This window comes from Marmota monax, unplaced genomic scaffold (genome assembly GCF_021218885.2).
Source record: "Marmota monax isolate L192 unplaced genomic scaffold, Marmota_monax_Labrador192_F-V1.1 WCK01_AAM20220418_F8-fsc00076, whole genome shotgun sequence".
Classification (NCBI taxonomy): Eukaryota; Metazoa; Chordata; class Mammalia; order Rodentia; family Sciuridae; genus Marmota; species Marmota monax.
In genome coordinates, this window is record NW_026692843.1 from 8970070 (window position 1) to 8987845 (window position 17776).

Below are 17776 nucleotides of genomic sequence, written 5' to 3' on the forward strand. Positions count from 1 at the left end.
AGTGCTTTGTAGAGTCCTTGCTGCCTTGTGCTGCATGAGGCACCTGCCAATCAGACTGGTGTGAGAAACATTCAACAACGCTTTGTTATAGTTTATGGTCCCAGGATATGAAAGTGCAGCTTTCTTCAAGGGCAAAGATCTTCATTGTTGATTTTGAAGTTTCATCAATTCACATGCCTTGAGGAAACATTTCTGTTTTCACAGACCCAGGCTTCCCCCTCTTTGTAGGAAAGAGAGGCTCTGAATGCCTCATTGGGAAGGGCTCTGCAGTGTACCGTGGGGACCCAGATCCAATCCAGGAGCGTTGGGAGCTCAGTGTTAGAGGTTAAGCATCATGACATCATAACATGGTAATCTGAGCCTGTGTAGTGTTTAGGACATTGTTTCAATGATGCCATTGGAGGGAGGCTCTTGTAGCCCTTTTGGGGTGAGTGGTTTGGCCTGGGGGCAGCCTGGGCAGGCTCATCTTGTCCTGCAGCCTGGAGGAGCACTGCAGTCTCATTGTATTATTAAACGTTGCAATCAGCGTTTGGAAGCATTGTTACACTAAACTTGGAATACTTGAAAAAGAAGTGGAGCTGTTTAAGTGTATAAGGTAAGTTTAAAGTATGATAGCGTTTTAAAACAAGTCTGTAAGAAGGGGCCAAACATTGACACGAAGTTTTGCTATATATACTCCGAATATGCTTAAGGGGCAACTGGGATTTTTCAGTTTTTTAATTTTATTTTCTGCGGTGCTGGTGATAGAACTCGGGGCCTTGAGCATGCCAGGCAAGAGCTTCACCGCTGAGATGCATCCCAATCTCTGGGGCTTTTTAAATCTAACTAGGGTTAGTACGTGCCTTAATTGCTTAAGAAAAATCCCACAAAACCCAGAACCTGAGCGAGAACGGCTCTGCCCCGCCCCGCCCCGCTCCGCTAAGGGGGCCAGCCTGTACGGGCTTCCTCACGGCCAGGACAGTGGTGTGCGCATGCGTAACCGCGCGGCTGCACCCTGGAGCGCCGGAAGCGCGGCTGTGGCAGGGTCGCGGGCCGGGCGAGGCTGTGCACCGAGAGCGCTTCCGGGACGCGATGCCATGCGGCTGTCCGCGGTCGCGCTGCGCGCCGCCGGAGCCGCCTGGCGCGAGTGCTTCCCCCTGCAGGGCCGCGACGTGGCACGCTGGTTCCCGGGCCACATGGCCAAGGGTGAGGTCCGGCGGGAGGCGCGCTGTCCGGGCGCCGCTCGGCGCGGGAGAGCAGCGGGGCCGCTCCAGGCGCAGGGCTTCCCGCTGCGGTCTTGCAGCGATGTCGCTCTTCTGTGGTCGTTTGCCCCGCCTCGGAGTCTCCAATTGTACACCAAGTTTGGCCCTGTGCGGCCGGCTGAGGGACCTTGTGGGGACCTGTCTCCACCAAGGGCGTTCACTCGGTGGTGTCCTCCCTGACAGGCCGACTAAAACTCTGCCCCTCCGGAAGCTCACGGGCCCCTCCCTTAGTGCTCTTGTGTTTTGCAGGGCTGAAGAAGATGCAGAGCAGTCTGAAACTGGTGGACTGTGTCATCGAGGTCCATGACGCCCGGATATCCTTTCGCCGCGCAGGAGGGGCCCCGTTCCTGAGCCAGACTGTGCATGAGACAGCAAGCAGGCAGTACTGGTCTCCGCCCACCTTTGCCTGGCCCTGGCCCTCATCCGGTCGGCTGCCTGCAGCAGCCAGCCGCCTGACTTGTCCTTACTGTCATTTAAATCAGCGCTTTTCCACCTTCTTATATGTTAGAATTACCCGGAGGCTTTTATTTTTTTTTTTAATTTTTTATTGTTGGCTGTTCACAACATTACATAGTTCTTGATATATCATATTTCACAATTTGATTCAAGTGGGTTATGAGCTCCCATTTTTACCCCATATACAGATTGCAGAATCACATCAGTTACACATCCATTGATTTACATATTGCCATACTAGTGTCTGTTGTATTCTGCTGCCTTTCCTATCCTCTACTATCCCCCCTCCCCTCCCCTCCCCTCCCCTCCCCTCCCCTCTTCTCTCTCTGCTCCCTCTACTGACATTCGTTTGTCCCCCTTATATTATTTTTCCCCTTCCCCTCACTTCCTCTTGTATGTACTTTTGTATAACTCTGAGGGTCTCCTTCCATTTCCATGCATTTTCCCTTCTCTCTCCCTTTCCCTCCCACCTCTCATCCCTGTTTAATGTTAATCTTCTTCTCATGCTCTTCGACCCTACTCTGTTCTTAGTTACTCTCCTTATATCAAAGAAGACATTTGGCATTTGTTTTTTAGGGATTGGCTAGCTTCACTTAGCATAATCTGCTCTAATGCCATCCATTTCCCTGTAAATTCTATGATTTTGTCATTTTTTAATGCAGAGTAATACTCCATTGTGTATAAATGCCACATTTTTTTTTATCCATTCATCCATTGAAGGGCATCTAGGTTGGTTCCACAGTCTAGCTATTGTGAATTGTGCTGCTATGAACATCGATGTAGCAGTGTCCCTGTAGCATGCTCTTTTTAGGTCTTTAGGGAATAGACCGAGAAGGGGGATAGCTGGGTCAAATGGTGGCTCCATTCCCAGCTTTCCAAGAAATCTCCATACTGCTTTCCAAATTGGCTGCACCAATTTGCAGTCCCACCAGCAATGTACAAGTGTACCCTTTTCCCCACATCCTCGCCAGCACTTGTTGTTGTTTGACTTCATAATGGCTGCCAATCTAACTGGAGTGAGATGGTATCTTAGGGTGGTTTTGATTTGCATTTCTCTGACTGCTAGAGATGGTGAGCATTTTTTCATGTACTTGTTGATTGATTGTATGTCCTCCTCTGAGAAGTGTCTGTTCAGGTCCTTGGCCCATTTGTTGATTGGGTTGTTTGTTCTCTTATTGTCTAATTTTTTGAGTTCTTTGTATACTCTGGATATTAGGGCTCTATCTGAAGTGTGAGGAGTAAAGATTTGTTCCCAGGATGTAGGCTCTCTATTTACCTCTCTTATTGTATCTTTTGCTGAGAAAAAACTTTTTAGTTTGAGTAAGTCCCATTTGTTGATTCTAGTTATTAACTCTTGTGCTATGGGTGTCCTATTGAGGAATTTGGAGCCCGACCCCACAGTATGTAGATCGTAGCCAACTTTTTCTTCTATCAGACGGCGTGTCTCTGATTTGATATCAAGCTCCTTGATCCATTTTGAATTAACTTTTGTGCATGGTGAGAGAAAGGGATTCAGTTTCATTTTGTTGCATATGGATTTCCAGTTTTCCCAGCACCATTTGTTGAAGATGCTGTCCTTCCTCCATTGCATGCTTTTAGCCCCTTTATCAAATATAAGGTAGTTGTAGTTTTGTGGATTGGTTTCTGTGTCCTCTATTCTGTACCATTGGTCCACCCGCCTGTTTTGGTACCAGTACCATGCTGTTTTTGTTACTATTGCTCTGTAGTATAGTTTGAAGTCTGGTATCGCTATACCGCCTGATTCACACTTCCTGCTTAGCATTGTTTTTGCTATTCTGGGTCTTTTGTTTTTCCATATGAATTTCATGATTGCTTTCTCTATTTCTACAAGAAATGCCATTGGGATTTTGATTGGCATTGCATTAAACCTATAGAGAACTTTTGGTAATATCGCCAACCCGGAGGCTTTTAAACACGCTGGTTGCTAGGCCCCCTTTCAGATCATAGTCTGTGTTGCGGGGTCCAGGCCACATGTGTTCCGAAGCTCCACACCTGTGGTGTTGGTGTCTGAATGGGCCACTCAGGCTTTCCAGGGTACCCCGCATGGAAATTTCTAGATAGGGTATGAAAGCTGAGATGAAAGGTTCCTGCCAACCTGGGTTTTCCTCTTACCTGACTGAATCATTGACAAGACATGGTGATTGTGCTCATTAATTTGTACTACTCAGACCTGGTTTTCTCACTTTTGAAAAAAGTGTGGAGTTTCTCCTGTGGTGGTGTTTGCCAGCTGTCACCAACCTGCCTGTGTAACCCCAGAAAAGCTGGGGATGCCAGCCCCATAGGCCTGTCCCTGTGGACCACCCAGGAATAGCCAAGTGCAAACGTGTGCCTGACCTCCACTGCCTGGAGTCTCTGGAAGTAGAAGTGGAGGATGACCATTTTCAGGGCTCAAAGGCTGGTTGGAACTTAAGTAACAAAATAGCAGGAATTTTTGCATTGGGCTGTAAATATATATCAATTTACTGACAGGCTGGTCAAAGGTGTTTACTGGCAATTATATGTCTGATTATTCTTTAAACTTTATAACTTTTACCTTTTTTCGGTATTGGAGATTGAACCCAGGGCCTCACACATGCTAGGCAAGTGCTGTAATGGGCTACATTCCTGTTCTTATGTCTGATCATTTAAAAAATGAATAAAACCTGTAGTCATTATTTAGTGTGTGTGATGAGAGGACTTTTTTCCACCTTTCATCTCTAGAACATTCTACTTTATCTAGAATATGGCAGGGAAGTGGTATTGGATAGTAACATCCTGGGAGAGAGTGCTGGAGGCTGGTGGATGACCGAATGAGCAGAGACTTGGTCAGCACTGAGGGAGGGTCCCTTTGTGTGGCAGGTAGCGGTTAGAGTGGAAGCCTCACTAGGGCATGTCAGAGGCCTCTGGACTCTCAAAGCTCGACTCCCTGGGAGAGACAAGTACTAGGAGAGCCAGGGGTCTCTACACAGTGAAGGGAAGAAGCTGCTGCCTGCCTGTGTTAGCCTCACGTTCAGCCCCAGAGTCCCTGGCTGAGGGCAGTACTGAGAAGGCAGCATCTTCCTTGGGGATCTCTGGGAGGAGGCCTACCCACCTGTAGGGTGGCAGCGACCCCCAAGTCCTTGGTGGCCATAGGTGGGTGGTACTTTGAGGTATTCTCTGGGAGGTTCCCCCTGAGTGATCAGGTCATTGTTTTGAGCCCAGGTGCTTTGGCAGCTAAATAGTAACTTGCTTATAAAACCTCCCTCTGAACTGGTTTCCCATTTGGGAAGCTGAGTGAAGCCATTGCCTTGCTGACTGCCTGTCCTGGCTACTGCAGGAGGTGCACCCTGTCCTCAGCCTGAAGGGCAGAATCTGAGTTGGCTTGGCAGCCGCTGGGGTACGACAGTGGACTGGGCTGGCTCCTGATCTGAGATAGGGCTTTGTCCTCTGCCTTCAGCTCTTACTGACAGGAGGTAGATAAGGTAAAGTAGGTTGATGGGCTGGTAAAGCTTTGAGGAAATTTTGCCTTAATGTTGCCACATCCCACTTTCAGGCCGCAACCCTCTGTTTCAGGAGACCCTTGGACTAAAGCCTCACTTGCTGGTCCTCAATAAGATGGACTTGGCAGACCTCACAGAGCAGCGGGTGAGGGCCTTTCCAAAAGATGCCTGCAGAGCATGACACAGATGTTGCTGGACAGACTCAGAATCAGCCAGGCTCAGTGTTCTCTCTCTAGGCGGGTTCTGCCTCAGAAACAGCTCTGCTTTTTTTTTTCAGTTGGCTACAATACCTTGATTTTATTTATTTATTTTTACGTGGTGCTGAGGATTGAGCTCAGGGCCTCCCGTGTCCTAGGCGAGCGCTCTACCGCTGAGCCACAACCCAGCCCACATCTCTGCTTTTCAGGAGGACTTGACAACAGAACAAGAAAAGCAGAGGCACCACCTCCAGTAATATTTCCAGTCTCCATGTTTCCTTTTCCCTTGGGCCTTCTGTCCCCATTCTGCTTAGCTCTGGAGAAATCTGTTAGCTACTTTGGGCCTGCCTTCCCCACCCCCAGTCCTTCTACCCTCTAGATCACAGGGTGTACAGAAGGCAGCTGGCAGCAGAAAACCTGGGTTCAGGCTGGTGAGCATGGATGTCTGGGGGCATTGCAGCCATCACGGAGACCAGTGCTGCCCAGCACAGTGTGCTTGGCATCCTGATCTTGGATGTCTACTTGCAAATGCTCAGAATGGACACCATTTCCCCAGGAGGTGGCAGTGTGCCACTGGAGGCTGCCACAGCTGAGCCTTCCCTTAGGCCCTTCTGAAACCATGAATGCTGTGTCTACTTTGCCCCACGTGGTGGCCTCTGGCCAACAGTGATCACTGTAGCTGAGGAACTGACTTTCACATCTTACCTAGTTCTAAGTTTGAGAAGCTGCATGAGGCCAATGCCTGCAGCTCTGGACATCGCTAGTCTAGTCTGGAGGTCTGTGATGGCTGCGGCACCCCCAGGTGTCCGCACTCACCAACCTGACCCTAGGTTTTCTATGGTTGGCTGCCTTCAGCACACACGGTGATCCGGAAACTGGAAGGGCTGGGGGAGGTGTGGGAGGTCCGGTTTCTCCAGAGCCAAGCCGAATTGGGCACAGGTGGGAGGGTACTTTCTGTGTGACCAGGAAATGTGGAGGCTGGAAATGTTATTGGAGGTGCTGCTTCTGCTTTTCTTGCTCTGTGGTCGAGACCTTTGCTAAGTGGTGTCACGGTCTTAAATTCAAGGCAATTTTTAAAAAGTTGTTAGTAGCATGGAAATTTCCTTGCTGCAGCAGCAGCAGTGCCTTCATTTTCCTAGGTGACTGGCACACCCCAGTGGCCTGCAGAGCTCAGGTGGCTCTGAGCAACGGTGCTCCTGGCCAACTGTTCCTTGGAGCTCAGTCCTGGAGTTTGATTGTGCCGTGCCACCCATATTTGCATTTAATATATAAAATGGCAATATCTCTTTCAGAAAATTCAGCAGCACTTAGCAGGAGAAGGCCTAAAACATGTCATTTTTACAAACTGCATAAAGGATGAGAACATCAAGCAGGTAGGCCTTTTTCTGCTCACATGTTTCTGCTTTATAACATTATTTTATAAGAAGCAGTTTTGGGGAAGATCCTGGGGTTGGCTTCTGCTTTCCAGGGATGTGGGCAGTCAGCCAGAGTATAGCTGTCCTAGAAGCCCCCTGGGGAGCCACCTACTCCTCCCTAGTGTAGGGGTGGGGACAGTCTGCCTCTGGGTCTGGGATCTGGGCACTTGAGAGTACTACCTTCAGAAGTTCAGGCAGGTCAGGCCTCCCTGTCAGCTGCTGCAGTCTGTGTGTGAGGTCCGTGTCTCCTGATGAGTGGCAGGGAGAGGGTCCCTGATGCTGGTGTGTGGAGGTGGCTGCATGGGGAGTGCATTAGGGGATGTCAGGCTGAAATGAATGGCTTTTTGTTTCAGATAATCCCAAAGGTCATAGAACTGGTTGGGAGCAGCTACCGCTACCACCGATCAGAGGTTGGTTAGTGGGGCCCAGAGCTGGTAGTGGGCCAGCCCTTTCCTGCCTGTGAGAGGATGGGGAGTGCCCTAGCAGGAGGCTTGGCCCTTCTCCTGGGTCTCTTCAGCCAGCAGGGCTGGGTGGCCCATCAGGTGGTAGGTCTCTGCCTGACCTCCTTCCTGGGCTGAGAGTCCACGGCCTGGGCAGGATGGGGCTGAGGGTCTTCCCTGCCCCTGTAGAACCTGGACTACTGCATCCTGGTGGTTGGTGTTCCCAACGTGGGCAAGTCCTCCCTCATCAACTCCCTGAGGAGACAGCACCTCAGGACAGGTGAGCCTGCACCCTCTGCTGCTGAATTGGCCCTTCTGCATCCGTGGGCTCTTCCGCCTGGACAGCAACGGAGAGGGCAGTGTGGGGGACAGCTGTTTGTTGCACTGGATTTTACACTGGATTTGTTTTCTAATGGCTTTCATGTGGGATGGTTTTCTAAGCTCGGTGGTTTTTGTTTTTCATTTGTTCAAACCCCTTTGGTGCAGATAATTCCACTTGCTGTAGGGTAGAGGGTGCGGGGGGTGTTCTTATCCCAGGTTTCCTGGACTTAGTTTGGAAACCTGAGCCCTCAGCACTGGTCTCCTGCTCATCCTCATGTTTGATAGAAATGTGGCCTGCTGCGCTCATTCACAGTGCCTTGACTGACCATTTTAAAGTTTAATGCTGGATCTAACTGTGTTGATTTTGTTGTTCATGTTAGTATTACAGTGTTTATTAACAAATCTATTCACAATATAAAATCTGAGAGCTTTAAGCCATGCTGAACCATTATTCCAGAGAGTATTTTTGGCATTAATTGGAGAGTTCTTAGTTATCTGTTTTGTTTTTTTTTTTTTTTTTTTTTTTTTCAGGGAGGGGTGCACTGGGGCACTTTACCACTGAGCCACATCTTTATTCTTTTTTTTTTGTTTTTGGTGCTGGGGATTGAACTCAGGGGTTTATGCATGTGAGGCAAGCACTCTCTCAACTGAGCTCTATCCCATCCCTCAGCCTTTTTTTTATTTTTTAAGACAGGGTCTTGCTACGTTGCTTAGGGCCTCGCTAAGTTACAGAGACTGGCCTTGAATCTACAATCTTCCTGCCTTAGCCTCTTGAGTTGCTGGGATGACAGGCTTGTGCCACCATGCCTGGCCAGTCGTCTGTGTATTTTCCTCTGTCCTTTTGTGGTCAGTGGCATGAAGTGTGTTCTTAGTGCTGTTCAGCTACCCTCACTGTCCCCAGACTTTCAGCAAGACAGCTCCTGGTCCCCCAGCCCCGCAGCCCTGGTCTGTGTCTGACCAGTCTGTGTCAGTGCAGCCCTCCTCTGACTGGCTCATGCAGTCAGCACTGCAGTGCCCGTGTGCCCTGTGTTGGAGCTCCCGTTGGAACTCTTTCTTCCTGGGCCTCCGCGTCCTCTGCTGTGTCTCTGCCAAAGCGTATTTGGATTCTTGCTCCTCTGACTCCTGAGTTGGTTTGGCAGTGGGTAGAGCCGTCCTTGGGGCGCGCCCTCAGCTGGGACCTGTGCAGTGGCCTTGGCATTCACAGTCTGGGCAGGCTGGTCAGGCTTGCTGCGGGCTGTTGGGAGGTGGGCAAGTCCAGGAGGGTGGGGCATGATGAGGGACAGCTCAGGTCTTGCTGTTGTGGGCCTTCCCAGCTCTGGGGAATGAGTCCTGGGCATGTGTCCAGCCTTGTGGCCCCTGCATCTGGCTTTTAAAAAGAGGCCCTGCGTGAGCTGTTGGGGCTAAATGTGGGTCATCATAGCCCTGGGAAGCTTGTTTGGCCTTTGGGGTTTTCATTCTGCTTGTCAAATGGGTTAGTTACATGTGTGTCTGACCGCGCGTTCTGTAGTTGTGTGTCTTGAACACACGAGAGCCCCCTTCTGTCTTACAGGAAAAGCTGCCAGGGTGGGTGGTGAGCCTGGGATCACCAGAGCTGTGATGTCCAGAGTCCAGGTGGGTCCTCTGTGGCCAGGCACAGGTGCTTGCCTGGTGCTGCTGAGCAACCTTGTTGGCCCTGCCCATGACCGTCCTTTCCCGCACTCCACTGCATCTCCACCGGGTACTCACCTGTGCCAGGCACTGCCCTGTCCTGTTGCCCAGCCGCCAGGGCACCCCACTGTCAGGAAAGGGCAGAGCCCACTTTCTACACATTCCCTTTTGGTCTCCATGGGACCTAGTGCTCTTATTTATTCTCCAAATCGGGTGAATTAAAACCTCTGGCCACCCCTGTGCTTGGTGAAAATGATGACCCTTTGGGGGTGGGTTTGCTCCTGGGCCCTCCCGTGGAGCCTCCGAGGCCTAGTGTGTGGGGCCAGCCCATCAGGAGGCTGCTGTGGGGGCCTCACTGTGAACTCTGTCTACATAGGTGTGTGAACGGCCTCTGATATTCGTGATGGACACCCCTGGGGTGCTAGCTCCTCGGATTGGAAGTGTGGAGACGGGCCTGAAGCTGGCCCTGTGTGGTGAGCTAAGCCTGGTGCCCTCCCTCCTACCTCGAGTGCCCAACGCTGACCTTGGCACAGACCTTCAGCAGGAGTAGTTGTTCCACTTTTGCCCTGGCTGCTACTAGATGCTTCGCAAAGCATGCTGGTTGCTATCTGACCCTGCCCTGTGAGAGTGACTTTCACTCTCCCATTTGACAGATGTGGGCAGTCAGACCTTATAGCAAAGGCTTAGCCAAGTGGGAGGAAGGTCAGGATGACAGCTGTGTTCTGTGGAGAGTCTCTGTGGCAGCTGAGACTGCGAGGGGCGCAAGCTTGTTGGGGACACAGATGCCAGCTGTTGGATGTGCTCACCTTTGCTGCCATCTTCCAGGAACCGTGCTGGACCACCTGGTCGGGGAGGAGACCATGGCCGACTACCTGCTCTACACTCTTAACCGACACCAGCTGTTTGGGTGAGTGGCAGTGAGGGCAGGGCAGGGTGGGCAGCCCCCGCTTGCTTGTCCTGGCCAGGTGCGGCTCTAGACACAGCGCACAGGTATTGTAGACGTGATAATCTGCACATTGTTAAAAATTGGGTAAGTCTGACATGAATGCACCTGAGACCATCCGATAATCAAGAAAACGGGCACTCCCATTGCCCATTGTGCTTTGTAGTCTTCCCTTCCTGACCTCTGTGCCCAGGCAGCCCTCTGCTGTCCGTCACTAGATATAAATTTTCTAGAATTTTGCACAAACAAAAGAGATGCCTTTCTTTCAATTGGCTTGTTTGAAATTTATCTTTGTGTGACCTGCTAAGTGGTGCTCAGTGTTCAGACATTGCAGTACGTTTATCCAGTCACCTGTGGGTGGACACCATGTTGTTTGCAGATCTTGGCCAGAGATTTACTTTTATTTAATCTCCAGAGAGTCAGCTTTTGGTTTCATTGACGTTCTCTGTTATCTTTCTGTTTTTTACTTCACTGATTTCAGTCTTTGTTGTTTCTTCATTTATACTTTGCTGATTTTCCTTCCATCTGTACTGCTGATTGTTGAGAAGGGCATTAAAGTCTTCACCCCTCACACACCAGTCTGCTTCCCTGGGCGTCCTCTTGCACTGGCACTGTGCATTTTGAGGCTCTGTTGTAGGTGCAGTAGTGTGCAGGGTGTTGTGAAGTGCTTCTTCATCTTCAGAGAGCTCTCTGTTCTGGGCCCCTTGTCCACAGCACAGAATGCTAGGTTCTTTTGATTGGTAGTATCATGGTATATCCTTGCCCACCGTTCTACTTTGTGCATTTGTCTTTATAGTAAAAGTGCATTTCTTATAGGCTGCGTAGAGTTTGGCCTTGTTTTTATCCAATGTGGCGGTCTCTACCTTTCCTATTAGATATTTAGACTATTTACGTTTTGTGTCATCGTTGATGGTTTGAATGTGTTATGCTGTTGGTTTTCTAGTTGTCCCGTGAGTTTTGTGTCTTCTCTCCCTTTTCTGCCTCTTGACATCCAGCTCCATCTCCTTTGTTAGTCTGGTGCCTGTGGTCTTATGCTTCAGGTTTGCAGGAGTCTCAGGAGTCACAAGAGTCACCTGCAGCACTCAGGCAGGCCCTTTTCCTCACCTGATGAGCTTGCCACTGTCATCACACATTCCACCATTGCATGTTGGATAAGTCCTGCACACACTTCCCTTCTCTTCTGTTTGCATAAACAGTCACCTTTTAAGGAGACTCAGACTGTAAGAAGAGCACGTTATATGCTTACCTAGCACATTGCTGTTCAAGGTGCTGCTTGTTTCTTGAGTTCATCTGGTCTTTCACTGTGTGTGAAGGATTTTCCTCAATCTTTACTGTGGGGCAGGTCTGCCTGGCCCCTCTCTCAGGGCAGGGGTCTGCTGAGGTGTGTCCTTTTAGCTCCCGTTGTCCTTCTCCTTTCACGTCACGTCTCCTTTCAAAAATCTGTGGGCAGATTTTTGGTGGGAAGGGTGGCCCAGCGTCGTGCTGGTTTTCCTCTGGTGAGGGGTCTGCTTCCTGCCCTCCTGTTCTTTGTCTTCATATTCCTCTGGCTGCTTTGAGTGACTTCTCCTGGTCACTCCTTGAGCAGTTATGTGGGCCCTGCTGTGCTCTTGTTCGTGTTTCTGTGCTTGAGTGTGTTGGTTTCCGGTCTGTGACTTCATGTGTTTGTTTCACTTGGCTAATTTCCAGTGTTATTTCTTCGGTGTTTCTTTTACCTTCTTCCTGCTCACCAGGGCTTGGGTGCCAGCTGCTGGGCACTTGGCCTGTGTGCTGCTTGCTCTGAGATGCTGGGTCCTGTCTGGGTCCTCGCTGGGTTTTGGTCGCTGTCTTCTGTGGTGTCTGGTCTGCTCTTCGTCCTATCTCATTGCTTCTCAGGTCCTGCCTTCTCTCACCATCTGTTCCTCAGCTCCCGTAACCACATGGCAGTGAATGTGAGTCTGTACATTCTGATACCTGCCACTTCTGGGTCCACTTCAGTTTTTCTCTCATTTGGGATCTGACTTGCTTTGCAGGCTGGTCAGTGTTATTAGGTACCAGACTTTGGATCTCACCTTGTTGGGCCATGGATCTTTCTTTCCTGAAGGAATTCTTGAGCCTCGTCCTGGGATGCTCAGGAGCTCGGCCACTGGCTGCTCTGGGGTGTGGTCAGCAGGCCCCCAAGGTCTGATGTGGCTGTGGCCTGTGTGTAGGTACGTGCAGCACTATGGCCTGGACGGCGCCTCTGACGACATTGAGCATGTGCTGAAGAGAGTGGCCTTGCGGCTGCGGAAGACCCGGAAGGTGAAAGTGCTTACAGGCACTGGTGAGTGAGGCTGTGCTGTGCCACTCAGGGTCTGTGTGTTCCCTGGCTGTCCCTAGAGGAGGGCAGGAGGAGGGAGGCGTGGGGGTTGGAACATGCATGGGCGGTGGTGCTGTCCTGGGGTTGGGGATTGGGCAGAGGAGCTATTGAAGTATCTAGAGAGAAAGGAGCTTGTAGTCCAGGCTCCAGAGTGTGGGACTGGCCCTGTCCCCTGTCCTTGGGTGGTGCTGAGTGGACATTATGCTCTTCTCTATGAACAGGCCTGGCCTGAGCTTTACTCACTGATGCCCAATGTGACTGTCTTGGGGCTGGGCTATCCTTCTTGGAGGACCCTTTCTCATCAGACCCACTGTCTCTAGGGGATGTGAATGTCGTCCAGCCCAACTACTCTGCGGCAGCCCACGACTTCCTCCGGACCTTCCGCAGTGGGCTGTTTGGCCCAGTGATGCTCGACTGTGATGTTCTGCAGGACTGCCCCGCTGCCGACACAGACTCGGCGCCTGCTGCGTGGCAGATGGCTTCCCGGACCTCATGTGGACAGAGCGTTTGAGGCTTACGACTTCCCACTTTTTTCCAGAAGCAACCACGCTGGTCCCTTTGATTCAGGGCCCCACTTTCCCACTCACTGTGGCCTGGCCAGCCCGATGGAGCAGGCCTGCGTGACTGGCCTGGTGAGGCGGTTCCTGTTTAGTGTCTCTAGGGAGAGGCTAATGCTGTCTCGAGGAGCTAAAACTGTAATCTGTAATGTTTAGAGTTCTGGATGAAAAGATCTCTCTCTTCTGGCTCTTTCATTGTACACCCATGCTACCTTGGGCCCACATATTGAAGTCCCTCTCCCAGTGAAAGCTGGAACAGGCAAGTCAGGAATGGGGCTCTCGATGTCCTATGGCCCTGCAGTGACCAAGAGTCTTATTCCCAGTGCAGGGGTTTATTTTGGTTAACTTTGTTATTAAATGAATACATAAACATGGATGGAGGTTCAGAGTAGTGGAACCCAAGGATTTCCTCCCCCTCAGTGCTCTGCTTTCAGGAGGCCACAGGCCCATGGCTCAGCTGTACAACAGGCCAGAGAGTCATGGATGGCCAGCTCCTAGCCAAGGGGACAGTGGCCCTCTGCTTCAGGGGGGCCCAGAGGAGGTGCCGAGGACCCATCCCAGTGTTGTGTAGGGAATGTTGCTGTCAGCAGCCTGCATTCTAGAAGGCAGGGTGGTTGGGTTAGCGCAGACGGGAGGTGCTAGTGAGCCTGGACCTGGTGAATAGCTCTGACCTCATTGTCTGGTGGTGGCCTAGCTTTCCCACAGCTGCCTGAGCATCTGCCAGTCTCTGATGCTCAGCTGACTCTCTCCATGCTGTGGGCAGCTGCTCCCAGCGGCTGGTCTTCCAGTAGTGCCTCCCACTGCAAGTGCTGCATGATTGACCCATTCTGAGGGTGCCTTCTTAGCATTGTCTGTGTCTTTCTGAGGAGGTATTCAAGGGCCCTTGGCTGTGCGAAAAGCTAAACACACTTGAGGTGAGGCTGGTGTGAAACAAGCATTGAAAAATGTTTTCGTTGCCTCTGGAACCTTTTGACACCCGTGCGCTGTGGTGTGCAAGGGTCTGATCCAGTGCAGCCCTTCAGGGAGGCATCTGAGAAGCCAAGAGGGCTTTGGTGGGTCTCCCTGTACCAAACTGGATGATGGAGGGATCTCATCTGCTTTTGAGAGATCGGCGGGCTTGGCCTTGGCTTGCTGGTCTTAGGTGGCATCCAGCTTGGTTTGGAAGGTATGGAGGAGCATCGGGGCTGGCTGTGCCCTGAGCAATGGCAGTGTGGATGACAGGATGCAAGGAGTAGTGTCCTGTGACTGCTTGGCCCAGGTCTTGAGAGTAGCCTTAAAACCTATCCCCAAACCAGAGCCTTGTGCTGGATGGAGAGATGCTGGTTTCAGCATTGTTCTGGCTAAGCCCAAAGGCTTTTTGGTCCCGAGGGTGAGGGCAAGTCCTGGAAAGAGATTGTCTGTGGGTGAGGGTCTCACAAGAGCACCTAGGAGATGGCCTCAGGTGCTTAGAGATAGACATCTTGGCAGAGCTGGGAACCCCTGAACTGGGCTCATGGGCACTACGCTGGTGGGCCCTGGAGACACAAGGGGCCAGTCTATACATGAGGTGTTTGGGAGTTGGAGGCAATCCTTGTAAGGACTGCCAGCATCTTGAGGCTGTTCTGGGTACCCCTCCCCTCAAGATGTCCATGTTTAGATAGCCCTTGGTGGAGTAAGGAGCTCAACTTTCTGTCCTGAGCCCAGGCTTGCTCTTGTCTGACTATACCTGCTGGAGCCTTGGCCCCACTGCTTTGGTCAGCCTTCCTCCAAAGACTTGCAGGTGGCCCTGGGTCTGATGAACCATGGTCTCTCCTGTCTGTCCTCAGCCACTGTGCCACAACCTTACTGAGGACCCTCTGCTTCCACCTGGTCCATCTGCTCTGAGGGAGGGACTGCCCAGTTGGAGATGCTGCTGCTCACCAGAAGTGTAGGACCACTTACAGCACAGGGGGACTCTATAGTGGGATTGGCAGCTGCTGTCCCCTGAGTGATCACTGGATGGGAACTTAAATTACAAGAAAATGGAATTCTCTTGAATGTGGGTTTTTCCCCAGAATGGGTCTCAAGATGAGTTAAATGGTCCTTGGGGCCCACTGGCTCTAAGGTGGAGACCATCACCTGGCAGAGGGTTTTGTGGGAAGTCTGCCAGGCAGAGAGGGATGCTGCCGTGGCCTCCCAGGGCATGTTCTGCTGGGAGCTCTGAGAACCACAGTGGGCATCTTCTGGAATGGATGGCTTTCCTCCCCAAAACATTACTGTGCTGTGAAATCCTCAGGACCTGCCCTAGGCAAGTGGTTAGCACCTGACGTTTCTCACTGCAGCCTAGTTGAATGTTCCTCACTCACTGATATTCTGCTCCTGTGGGAAGTCCATTCCAGCTGCTCTGGTGGGAAGCCCTTGGTCCTCGATCCTCAGGGCTTCAGTGGCAGAGTAGAACCTTTCTGAAGGTGGCCTCTGCCTGGTTGGTCAACACTGTCTACACTCTTCTGTCCAGGGAAGGCCAGGGAACAGGAGTGGCCTGAATGCCTGGTCTTGACACCTCCCAGCCTGCAGGCCTGAGCAGGAGCCACAGCTAATTGCCTCTCTCAGGGGACCCTGACATCCTGGAGCTGGGGGTGCTGCTGATTCCATGGTAGGGTGGGGAGATGGGGAGGCTGGGACAGTCTTAGATGGAGGGTGGGGTCCTCCAGGGCCTGAGGACTGTGGGCAGTGGAGGGAAGAAGTGTTCAAATGCTGTTGGCCTCTGGGACAGCCTGAGGGGCCTATGGAGAAGGCTGGGCTGGGGGCCAGGATATGGATCCCAAGCACAGCTGTGCCTAGGGCTGTAGCAGCCCCAGGGTGCCCAGGGCTCCAAGGGCACCACCCAGCAGCAGGCAGAGGCACAGGTGGTGGGAGGACTCTGCACCAGAAGTCCAGGTCCAGTAGCTGTACACACCCCTGCCTGTCCCGTTGCCGCCTGGTGCCCAGTCCTCGTCGTCCTCCCGGCCACCCTCCTTTGGCCCTGTGGCCCTTCTCCAGCCTGGGCCCCCAGCCAAGCTGGCAGCTGCCCCCGCCGCAGCCCCTGCTGCAGCCCCTGCTGCTGCCACGCGCAGAGTTGAGCCTGCTCCGCTGTAGCGGGGGGCAGGCCTCACGCGCACCCTTGAGGCCCCGCGTGCTCCACCGCGCAGGCCTCCGCGGGCGCTGCCCCGGGCTCCTCCACGGCCACCTTTGGCTGCACCGCTGTCGCAGAGGAAAGCTGCAGCCAGTAGCAGAGCCCAGCAAGTTGCAGCTGTCCAGTTCATCTTCATTGGCAAAACTGCAGAAAGGAAGCAGAAGGGACTTCAGCTTCTGCGAGAAGGGGCACAAGGGCATACGGCAGAGATGAGGTGACAGGGAATGTAGGGCCTGGGCACAGGGTCTGGGACCAGTGGGCTCGGGGTCTGGATACAGGAACATGAGAACTTGGAGACTTGGGAGGCTCAGGTTCTGAGGAGATATAGGTCAGGACCTGGGGACCAGGCTGTTGGGTGAGGGGATTCAGGGCCTGAGGCAACAGAGGTTTGTGATCTAGGGACCAGGATGGGGTTAGGGGATTCAGGGCTTGCTGACAGTGGTGAAGTGGCTCAAGTCCTGGGAGTTTAGGGTTCAGGATCTGGGGACAGGGGCTCAGAGCCTGAGGACAGATTGAGCTGCTTTTGTGAAGATCTGGGAGCTTACCACTTGTGGTGAGGCTGGACTGGGCTGTGTGTGTGTGTTCAGGCCTGGGGTAGGGGCTTGGGGTCCTGTTCACCAACTGGGAAGGGTATGGGGTGGGCTGGGAGGGATTAACACGGCAGGACTGTTATGTGCCTGGGGCCCAGAATTGGGGGGTGCTGAGCGCCTGTGGTGGGGGTGCTCAGGCCTAGCGGTAGGGGCTTCATATCCCCGGCTCTGCGCAGCCATGTTGGGGGTGTTGGAGGGGGTCGTGACTGAAGGATGCCAAACACTCAGATCAGTATCTAGAGAAAGAACGGGCATGTGACCCGACCTGGCATCCCCGATCTCGGATCTCCGGAGCCTTAGAGCCAGTGGCCGCGGCGAAATGGGTGCGGGGTTGGTAACACCGCTTGGACTCCGCCAGGGAAGGCCCCGACCCCAGAAATTTCCCTTCCTGTCCCCGCCCCGCGCCCCACCCTTCCAGGCCGAGGCCCAGCAGTGGGGGAGGGGAACCGGACAAGGATGGGCCCACCCAGCTCTGCACCGAGGGTCTGGGCGGCGTTTCCATCCTCTCCAGGACCGCGCAATCGCCCCCACCCCAGCCTCTCCGGTCCGCTCCCGGACCCCCGCTCGGACTTACCTGCTGCGGGCCTGGGTCGGAACTTCTGCCCAGATGCTGCTCCGGGGCCGGGGCGAAGACCCTCTGCCAACCCGGCGCGGCTGGATGCTGCCGAGGCCTCAGCGAGGACTGAGGGCGGCAGTGGCGGCGGCGGCTCAGCCCCGGGAGACCGGAGGGGAAGGGAGGAGATAAGGCAGGCTCGGAGGAGGGCGCAGCCCCTCTTGTTGTCCGGCCCCCATTGTCGCCGCGCCCCCTCCTCCTTCCTTCTCCTCCCCGCCTCCCTCCCCAGCTCCTCACTTGCCCACAAAAGACCCTCTTGTCCCCATCACCCAGGCGTCTCTGATTGCGTCTTACCCAGCGGAACACACCAGCCCCCTCCCTCTGTGCCCTCCCCACCTGCCCACTTCGTCCATTCCCATTCCCCAGGGCCTCTCCCCAGCCCATCCACGCTCCTCCTTCCGGTCTTCCACAT

At 52.9% G+C, this 17776-nt stretch overlaps 2 protein-coding genes across 2 annotated transcripts; one reads left to right on the top strand and one right to left on the bottom strand.

Moving 5' to 3' along the window:
• Positions 1–1004: 1004 nt before the first annotated feature.
• Positions 1005–13204, top strand: Mtg1 (mitochondrial ribosome associated GTPase 1). Its single transcript, XM_046448729.2, has 11 exons — positions 1005–1185; positions 1491–1555; positions 5217–5321; positions 6666–6746; positions 7142–7198; positions 7418–7508; positions 9099–9160; positions 9573–9669; positions 10022–10103; positions 12326–12438; positions 12795–13204. Exons 1-11 carry the CDS (start codon positions 1077–1079, stop codon positions 12983–12985), a joined length of 1053 nt encoding a protein of 350 aa, XP_046304685.1. The 5' UTR covers positions 1005–1076; the 3' UTR covers positions 12986–13204.
• Sprn (shadow of prion protein) lies at positions 12842–17552 on the bottom strand. The gene is made up of 2 exons (XM_058580775.1): positions 17326–17552; positions 12842–16305 (listed from the first exon to the last, which is right to left on the bottom strand). The coding sequence occupies exon 2, from the start codon at positions 16295–16297 to the stop codon at positions 15827–15829; it is 471 nt and encodes a 156-aa protein (XP_058436758.1). The 5' UTR covers positions 16298–16305; positions 17326–17552; the 3' UTR covers positions 12842–15826.
• Between the last annotated feature and the right edge of the window lie 224 nt (positions 17553–17776).